Here is a 10,294-nt window from a genome sequence, read left to right on the forward strand (position 1 = left end):
GAAAGTGGAAACTATCAGGACAGAGTTTTGGTATGATTGTGTAACTGTGTAATCATGCGTATGTACATCTGGATAATGACACAAACTAGTGTGTGGCGCTTCACTTTTTTAAAAACCTAAAAGATAGAAATCAGATTATAGGATCTGTAGTGTTGTTTATTTATATTATGGTACTTATCATTTGTGATATTTATTACTGTATGCATATGCATACTTTATTAGAAGAGATGAGATTTAAAAAATCTCTTCCTTGCTGGTTCCATCGAAGAAGAAATGCTCAAGAAACTATGTAGCACGTACGTAATCCAATTCCACAACACAGTGTGATGGGGAGTCAGCTGTGTTTTGCTGCCCATTTTATTTCGAATCTGGCGCGAACCGGCGAGCCAGTTCCTGAATCAGTCACGTGGTACGGACTGCCCGCGAGGCCTCGAACGTCACTGCATACGTAATCAAAGCAAGCTTCGACACGCGCTTCACAAAAACTTCCCCGAGATTACCCGACACAGGTATCGAAGCTTCGACACACAGGACACATCACTACACACTTCATCGGTAAGGCAAGGCTCCAGTCTATATCGTTATTTGTGGAATAATAGGATTTACTCAGCTGTACTGTTTCAGTAGAAGAGGCGAACTTAGGAAGTGCAGCTACAGGAGGGAGTTGCAACTCACTTTTAATGTGTTAGTCTGCGTCAGTATTATTTGCCAAAGAACATGGGCGCTGGAGTGGGTTTTACGAAGTACATGTATGAGACAAGAGTTCATTTATAAGTCTATGACGACTGAAAACCGCAGGATACGCTTCCTGCTTTGTTTTGTGTGTGCGTATGACTGTACATGTGTGTTTTTTAGCATGCTAAGAAATTGTGCATTCCTAATGAATTACTGCTCCCATAACAATATCTGGGAAATTATAATCCGATAGTGACAGTATCAGATAGTTTATAGTCAGATACTTTATAGTCAGAAGAAACAGGTGTTATGGGATAATAAAAGACACTTTCTCCCATACTTGAGAAATTCTTTTGTTAGAATTTTTTTAAAATAATTTAGCTATAACAGTCGTAATAATAGTAATAATGATCATTTATACCAAGTGAAATAAAATATTTAAAAATCATCAGAGCCACATGCTTTGTGTTTTTACTGGAAACTTGTCTGTGGATTTTTTTTTTAAAGCTGTTTTTTTTGGGGGTTTTTTCATGTGACAAACTATGTCTGAAGTACAGTAATGTACAATTTTCACTGAAGAAGGATTGGCTGTCAGCGAGTCGTTTGGCGCCAAAAAGATAAACAAGTCGTGCTTTTTCGCGGCAAAACATCCATACGGAGCGCGCGTTGCAACGCATGACTAGCGTCAGAGGCGGCGCAAAACTTTTAGCCAGTCAGATTTGGAGATACAAGCTCTTCGTCCTCGCCACCCTCCCCCCCTTCCCCCGAAACTGGAGATCCAGCTGCTGACATCAGTCTTTAACCGTTTCTTTTAGTGATGGGAAATCCGGCTCTTTTTAGAGAACCGACTCCTTCGGCTTGACTCACTAAAAAGACCCTCCTTGTTCTGATTTTATCTGTTTTGATTTTATATACTGTTTTGTTTGTTTGTTAATTAGTTTGTTTGTTTGCTTGTTTTAATCAATTTTAAATCATGCTTTTTATTTGTTTTTGTTTCTAATGTCTCTGTAAAGCACTTTGAATCACCTCGTTGTTGAATTGTGCTATACAAATAAACTTGCCTTGCCTTGCCTTCGGCTCCCAACCTGATCTTCAGGTTATTTTGTTGCTTAATTAATTTATTATCAACAACAATATAAAATTATACACAAAATGAATTACTAATGTAAAAAAACATGTTTTTCTTTATATATGTTTATTATATAAATATGCTTTTATTTATTCACTCCACATAAAATGTAAAAAATAAATTATAAAATACAAAAAACAACTATTTACAATTTAACTTTTAACTATTTAAATTTTAAGCTTTTTCCCTTTTAAACAAATTTAAAGGGAAACAACACAAAACACTGCAAACCACAACACAATAAAATATAAATTAAAATATGCAAAAAACAAACAAACAAACAAAAAAAAACCAAAGATGCACGTTCTCTGGGATGATTTTTTTTTTTGGAAGAGTGTTTTCCTGCTTGGAATTGCATACATAGGATTCGGTGCATGAATAAACTTTCTGAATCCTTTATCATCCACAACTGATGATAAAGGATTCAGAAAGTTTTATAAGACAGAAAACTCCTATCAGACTTTTCATCCTGAATAATGATAAATATCCAGCATTGAGTTCTGTCTTGCTGGGGGTCACAGACTTCTGCAAAAACTATCTAATAGGGCTTTGGAGTTGAAGTAACGCCGCAATGCATTGTGGGATCCCGGCACCATTTGAGAAGGCCACGAATCAAAACAAACACACTGTGTTGGAAGGTATACTGCCAGAACCATGCTTAAAAGCAGCTCAAAAGTCAAAGGACTGTATCGAGACCAATTGTGCCCGGACGCCAAGAGACGGTACTTGGAAAAAATAGCATGCATTGGTAATGTGGACCCGTATGAAATATGGCAGTGGAGTAGAAACCCTGAAGACCTACCGCCATTGTCCTACCCTGATACCTTCTCATACCTTGTCCGTGGAGTCAGCGCATACACGGCGAATCATTTTTGGAATTATAAATCCCTGGAGGCGCACATCCAATCCACAAACGGTTGGGTACAAGATTTGGCTGTTTTTAAGCCTCCACGTTGTGAGTAGGTTGACCATATGACCAAGATACAGCCAGAGGTTGCACATAACATTGACTTCTCCTCAGCAGCTGCCCCAAAAATTGCTCTAGATGAAAACATAAACACACCGTCTGCAGTGAAAGGCAAAAAGGAGCCGTCTACAAAAAAGGCAAATTCCACTTGCTACTCTGGAGGAGTTGTCACCGATAAGCTACTCCATAAACAGAACATAGTTCTGCGGCATCACACATTAGGATGTTTGTTCTAATTTTCTATGACCTCAGCACATTGAAAATAAAGCTAAAAGCCTATGAAGAGCAATATGAATTTCTTTAGAACTTACCGGAATGAAAATGTGACACCAACAAAGAATGATGGCAGAGAACTCGATATCAGCTCGTCTCGCCGCTGCTATCCAAGCCTGACGTCTTCGTTTGGTAACATCAGATATATGAGATCCTTCACGTTGCTTCCAGGAGGGGAACTCATTTTCTTTACTATACTTTTCTAATGTGATGATGTTGTTGCCCCTGGCTTTCTCTCTCTTTCCCTCCTGCTCTGTTCCTGTGCTACCTCGAGTGTAACTCCCCCCTCTGCTCAGCCCAAACACAAGGCTCACGTGCGACGTGAAGCGAAAAAAGTGAGAGAAAGGATAGGGGGGAAAAAAACCACGGCTCCCGTCATTCACTTCAAAGAGCCGGCTCTAATAGCCGTTTCGTTCGCGACCGCCACATCACTAGTTTCTTTGTATGAGACAAAAGAGTTCATTTATAAGTCGTATGATTGTACATGTGTGTATTTTTGAGCATGCTAAGCATTCCTAATGAATTTACATTAGGAAAATTAAAAAAAAATACATAAATTACAACTCAAATTTTAATCACAAACCCATCTTCTGAGCTGGGCAAGGCTCTGCAGCAGCCTGGGAGTCAGGACCATCAACAAAGTACAGCGAAATATTTAATTTACACAGTGTCCCTAAAATGTATTTTGGCTGATTATCTTAGGAACTTAGGAACTTCCTGTGAGTGGTGAAAAGGCTGGTGATGATTTTCATGTCTTCTTATGTTTACAGAAGCAGTTAAAAGCTATATCTGCTGCCATACAAGAGAAGCATCATGGTTCAAGCCAAGTTCTGGGTAATGACTAAGCACTTTGACGGCTTCCCAAAAAACAGTGACTTTGAGCTGAAGGTGGAGGAGCTCCCTGAGCCCAAAGATGGAGGTAGGACTTTGTTGTTGTTTTTTTCTCGCTGATAGGACAGAAAAGACACACATATTTATTTTGTCAAATAAATATGTGTGTACCTTTGTTTGCAGAGGTGCTTCTGGAAGCTGTGTTTCTCAGTGTCGACCCGTACATGAGGTGAGTAGAGAGCTGAACCACATACACTGAATCATTTTCATAGCAATGCTACGTTTAGCTCGCTTTTACACAGATGAAAATGTAATTCAAAATGTATTCGACTGCTTGTTTCATCAGGCCGTTCAGCAGAGTTAGCATGAAGGAAGGAGATGTGATGATTGGAACTCAGGTGGCCAAGTAAGAAACACAAACAGTCCAGCACACGGGGAAAGCTTTTATCCTCGGTGATGTGCATGCCTGATGTTTACTGAAAAAGAACGCTGCTAATGACCAAAGACTTTGTGTCATTCCTCACTGACTCGAGAGTAAAACCAGATGTTGAGACATTGAGTTTGTAGCACTGAGAACACATCTGCTTCGGCAGTCAGTTTTCCACACAAAGCAATGTCACACAGAGGAAAAGCTAACATGTGATAACATGAACTAATATTGCAGAAATACACATACCGATTGTACAGGTGCTTATCAGTGCTCAGTCTGGTATTTGAGTAACAAATACCTGATAAACCTCTAGACTTATAATCTTTAACTGTATTCTACAGTTTAATTTTGTGTTTTCAGCAACTAGCATTATCAAATTATCATCTCAATGAGAAGCTTTTTAATGTGATTATTATGTTGTTGTTTTCCTTTAGAGTGATCCAGAGTAAAAATCCAGCGTTTCCTGTGGGAAGCCACGTTGTGAGTGACAGCGGGTGGAGAACCCACACGCTCAGTGATGGGACCGGCCTCACTCCCATCCTGCCTGAGTGGCCTAAAGATGTGTCCCTGTCTCTGGCTCTGGGTGCCATCGGGATGACCGGGTAAGACAGATTTAAGTAACCTGCAAAGTCACTTTCTATTGGATGTTAAATCATGGCAGGATGTTCTGACTTTTCCAGCAGTTATTAGGTTGAAAATTGCAACCAAATAAAAGCATTAAAAATCAAAAAACAAGTAACAGTAAGATGTGAGTGATTTTATAGAGAAATATTTACATAAAATAGTCTTCTTTTAAGACAGTAAGAGGACAAACCACAGATGTTTTCTCCTGTTGATGAGCTGAAGCAGAGTTTCTAAGCAGTGATCTTTGTGGATATAATTAATATGGCAATCAAAGAGGCAACAGCTGGATTTACTGTTTCTGTCTCTCTGCAGAGTGACGGCTGTTTATGGGATAGAAGACGTGTTGGGTCTAAAGAAGGGTGAGACCCTGCTGGTGAACGCTGCAGCTGGAGCGGTGGGCTCCGTGGTGGGACAGATCGCCAAGATCAAGGGCTGTAAGGTGGTGGGCTCGACAGGCTCTGATGCCAAAGTGGCTTACCTCAAAGAGCTGGGATTTGATGAGGACTTCAACTACAAAACTGTGGGTTCCCTGGAGGAGGCTCTGAGGAAGGCTTCACCTGAAGGATATGACTGCTTGTTTGAAAATGTGAGCATTTGTGATGTTAAATTGCAAAGCTTTGTGTTTTTGAGTGACAGCAGATTACCGCCTTTTGGCAAGTGATTGAAACTCCACGTGCCGCCATGACCACCCCGTTTCCCTAAACGTAAAATGTCCAGTCTCTCCCAAACTTCGCGGGCATGAGTCGAAAGTCAAGTTCGGAAATGTTTGATATGCGATTTGTCAGTAATGGTTAGAGCGCCACCTAATGGGACAACGATAATCATCATTGACTTCGATCAATGTCACATCAGATCGAAAATGCTGGGTGTAGTGGCTCGACGCGACGGGGTGCGAGGGCCCTCATAACGGTGCTTGCAGCTTTAATTTGTTTTTGTTTGTTTGTTTTTTTGTTGTTTTTAGGTGGGAGGTTCTTTTGCAACTGTTGCCCTGGAGCAGATGAAGAACTGTGGAAGAATAGCTGTGTGTGGAAGTATCTCCACCTACAATGACAGTACACCGCAGACAGGTGAGGATAGCAGGCATCATTTTTTAGAGAGTTGTAAAAACTCTGTCATTGTGGTATTCATTTTTTTTTATGAGACAGTTAATGATGTCATGTTTTCTAAAAACAAATAGATCCCAATGCTTTCATCAATTAACTTAATTCCTTCTTATAATCAGAAATGCAGTTAATACACCCATTAAAATTTCTCATGTGTTATTGTTGTTTTCCACTAGAGGGAGACATTGCACTACTGAAGTGTGCTTTAAAAGTTGTGGAGGCACACACAGAGTTATTTTAGATATGGATTGTAGTTTCCTTGCTGTGAAATATGTTTTATATTTTTCTCTCTTTAACGACTTGTGTTTTAGGTCCGTATCCCTACTTCACTATGATCATAAAGGAGCTGAAGATGGAGGGATTCTTGCAAAGCAGCAGGCAGCACAAGCACCCTGAGACCCTCAAGAGACTGTTAGCATGGGTGAAAGAGGTTAGTGTGAGCCTTTCCTTTAAGTAAAGATGTAAACATCAGTTACCTGTGTTTCTGTTGTGATGTATTGTATTTGTGATCTGTGTATTGTGCGTCCACAGGGAAAACTGCAGTGTCGGGAGCACGTCACAAAAGGCTTTGAAAACATGCCGGCTGCTTTTATGGGGATGATGCGGGGAGAAAACATCGGCAAGGCCGTCGTCGCAGTCTGAAGAGTTCAATGCAAGAAAGCCAGCATTACTAATAACTGCCATCATTACACAATCTATCAATTAATGAAGAATCGAGCAATCACCATAACAGAATCATTTGACATTAACATTTCACTTGTTTTTCTTGTTTTGTTTTTTTAGTGTATTGGTACTCATCGAAACAGCAGTCGAGCGACTCTGGTACACTTTAGTCATTCAAAGAAATGTGATTTCTAGTCAGAAATCAGTTGTTCATAACGAATTGTTAGTTAAATGTGAAATATTACATTGAAATTGTGATTGTAGTTTAGACGTTTTGTGTAGCACCACCATCTTCACCATTCAGCGACTGAAACCTGAATGAAATTTTACTCAAGAAAAAGGAAATTGGTCATCATTCTGTTACGATCAGTGCAGATGTGTGGCTGCTACGTGTACACATTATTTACTGCAGAATGATTAACCGCATGCGTTGTGTTTACTGGAAACCTTTCTGTGTATAAAGTTGTTGTTTGGTTTTTTTTCTTTGTTTGGTTTTTTTTCCTTGTGAAACAACAATTCTGTGGCTTGCTATACAGTATGAATCTGATGTTTGCAGGTTCTGCTTCTTGGGACTCCCATATCAAAGGCAAGAGCAACTTACATCCCAGCTTGTTTTCCACTAAAGCGTTACTTGTTGAAATATGATTTTGCAGTATGTGTACAGCTCATCTCTGCACAGGCAAGCTCAAAAGTTAGTAAGTACACTAAAGTATAGTTGTTTGAATGATTTCTTTCCATCTGTATTGAAGTAATCAAATTACAACTCAGATTTTAATCACAAACTCATCTTCTGAGCTGGGCAAGGCTCTGCAGGAGGCTGAGTCAGGACCATCAACAAAGTGCAGCAAAATATTTAATTTACAATGTCCCCAGAAATCACTTGCATCTCAATAAATTTTGGCTGATTATCTTAGGAACTTATTCCCCATAAAATTCAAAATTATTTAATAGCTTTAAAGCTTGATTTTGGTGATTTGCAGCAGAAAAAATGTTGAGGTTCAAATTTCAAGCTTTAAAACATCTATTGCACATTTCAACATGAAAGTGCCAGGTCCCATCCTACTTTTATTCAGTGGTATTTATATCAGACTCTTCACAACAACAGTTACCCCAAGATGCTTTATATTTTAAGGTAAATATAACCGATATCAACTACGCACTGTCACATGACCCACGTCAGCTGATTTGAGGTCCCTCTCCTGATTTGCTCCTTCCACGTCGCGGCAAGGATGAAAACCGTCTGTTGAGGGATACTTCCGGGTTCGACTCCTGCTGTGGCTGTAAGCTAACGGCGTTGTAAAAACAGCGTTTTCTCCCCTTATCACCTCAGCGGTGAGTGTCCTTAACATCTACCAAAAACAACGTTTTAGTTGTCAGTAACGAGTCGATCGTTTCCGCGATTAAAACTACTTCATTTGGTGCGTTCCCACCGCGAGCAGAACTCCGGTTCGAAAACTGCTGTTTTTGAACACTTTTATTTATTTAAGCACTTAAATGGGCTTTCTTTGAAACAAAGTGCAATTGACTGATTATTGTTATGTGTTGCCTTGAATTCGGCTATGCTGTCTGTTTCTTTATTGTCGGTAGGACCATTCTTTTCCCCTCTTTTCACCTAGTTTGCGGTCTTTGGATTACGGACCTATTTTGCCCATTACACGAAGCTGGACCCTAAGGAGGAATTCCTTAAAATTGAACTTTAAAAGAAACTTCAAAAGAAGGACCAAAAGGACTCTTGCACAGAGAATCACAACATTAATTTATTAATTAATTGTGGTACATTTATTTTGTGTTTTGTATTTATTATTTTGTTCCATTTCCCCTTTCCCCCCCATTTATTCAATATATTTTTGGGTTTTCAAAAATATAATTTGCAGTCTCTGGTCTCGTCATTCACACCATCTAGGCTCCATACAGAACTATTTCTTCTGCGCGTCAGTCAGTAAACTCGCCAACTGCAATAAAACTAGCCCTTATCTAACTTTGCATTACATAAAGACTACAATAATACAGAGAAACCCTTAATCAGACGAGCAAGCACTTGGGTGACAGCGGGAAGGAAAACTCCCTCTTAACAGGAAGGAACTGCTGGCAAAACCAGGTACAGGAAGGAGCAACCATCTGTCCCTGCCAGTTAGGGGTGATGAGAGGAAGACTGGACAAAAGACACCCTGTGAAGAGAGCCAGAGATTAATAATAAATAATGATGAAATGCAAAGGTGTATTTAAAAAAAAAAAAAAATACATGAAGAAGAAACACTCAGTCCATCATGGGAATCTGTCGCTGACTGAGAGTGAAGAAAAGGACCCAAGCGCTGACACAGAGGGAGATGAAAAAAGGGTTCAAACAAAAGTGAGCTGTTTATTATAGGCTGTTTTGGTTTAAACCTTTTTATTCGACAAGAATACCAAAAAAAAAAAAGTGAAAGCAAGTAGTGCGAAAACTAAACTCAAAAACTGGGAAAGTCCTACGAGAAGCGTCAACTTAATAGGATGGTTAAGACTGCCATGAGGATTGTTGGTGCCCCTCTCTCATCTCTGGAGGAGATCTACAAACAGCGCTGCATACACAGAGCTATCTCCATCATCAGAGACCCCCACCACCCCTCGCATGGCCTGTTCTCCCTCCTGCTGTCTGGCAAGAGGTACAGGAGCATCAGCTGCAGAACCACCAGGATGCTGGAAGGGTTCTTTGCACAAGCCGTGAGAATGATAAACTGACTCTGCCCCCCATCCCACCCACACAGCCATTCACACAGCTACACTGTGAGGTCCACAAACGGACTGTAATGCTCCCTACCTACACACGCACACACACGTACACACATACAATACACTCCCCAGATACACACACGACCTAATTTAATCATCCCCTTCCGTGAAAGGACTGCTGCTATCCACCCGAATGAATGTGACTTGAGTTTGTTTTAGAATTTAGATTTTATGTTATTTATCCATAACTATTGTTGCAATTCATTACTGCCTTTTTACTGCTCTTTTTAAACGTATTCTTTTTAAACTGCATTGTTTATTGGACTGTATTGTTTATTGCACCGTAGAGGCTGGTGAGAAACAGTATTTCGTTTCAGGCTGGGTAACACCATAGGAAATGACAATAAACTTCTTCTTGAGTCTTATTGAGTCAAACTAATAATAATACTAGAACTTAACATCCTTTCAATATAATATAAGAAATCACAAATACAAAAATAAACACAAAATGCTGGGTCACAGACTCTGCTCCTGACAAAATCCCCCAGCAGCCTTGACGAATTGCAGCATAACTAACAGAGGATTCAGGGTCAGCTGATCCAGGACTAACTGTATGTTTTATCAAAAAAGAAAGTTTTAAGTCTAATCTTGATAGTAGAGAGAGTGTCTGTCTCCTGAATCCAAACTGGGAGCTGCTTCCACAGAAGAGGGGCCTGAAAGCTGAAGGCTCTGCCTCCCATTCTACTTTTAAATCTATTGAGAGCATGTAACCAACACTTCTCTTTAAAGTTAGTCTTCACCAAGTGCAGTGAAACTGGCTTGCCATCCAGAAAGCTGGAGAAACTTAGTTTGTTCATTTTTATGTTTCCATCTGGGATTTCAGCAAAAGC

At 39.9% G+C, this 10,294-nt stretch overlaps 1 protein-coding gene across 3 annotated transcripts in view; it reads left to right on the forward strand.

Moving 5' to 3' along the window:
• The first annotated feature begins 425 nt into the window (after positions 1 to 425).
• Positions 426 to 10,294, forward strand: part of LOC102197446 (prostaglandin reductase 1-like) — a 15,582-nt gene continuing 5,713 nt past the window's right edge. The window contains exons 1-9 of one of the 3 annotated variants that reach the window (XM_005750468.2): positions 426 to 555; positions 3,815 to 3,963; positions 4,059 to 4,104; positions 4,222 to 4,281; positions 4,740 to 4,907; positions 5,242 to 5,515; positions 5,891 to 5,996; positions 6,344 to 6,462; positions 6,564 to 7,171. In XM_005750468.2, the coding sequence (XP_005750525.1) occupies positions 3,858 to 3,963; positions 4,059 to 4,104; positions 4,222 to 4,281; positions 4,740 to 4,907; positions 5,242 to 5,515; positions 5,891 to 5,996; positions 6,344 to 6,462; positions 6,564 to 6,674 (990 nt within the window). In that variant the 5' untranslated portion in view covers positions 426 to 555; positions 3,815 to 3,857 and the 3' untranslated portion in view covers positions 6,675 to 7,171. Of the gene's footprint in view, positions 556 to 3,814; positions 3,964 to 4,058; positions 4,105 to 4,221; positions 4,282 to 4,739; positions 4,908 to 5,241; positions 5,516 to 5,890; positions 5,997 to 6,343; positions 6,463 to 6,563; positions 7,172 to 10,294 lie in introns of those variants that run through there. The other 2 variants (XM_013915242.1, XM_005750469.1) reach the window with 2 other exon arrangements.

The sequence above is a fragment of the Pundamilia nyererei genome, unplaced genomic scaffold (genome assembly GCF_000239375.1).
Source record: "Pundamilia nyererei isolate P.nyererei 1_Seehausen unplaced genomic scaffold, PunNye1.0 scaffold00275, whole genome shotgun sequence".
NCBI lineage: Eukaryota > Metazoa > Chordata > Actinopteri > Cichliformes > Cichlidae > Pundamilia > Pundamilia nyererei.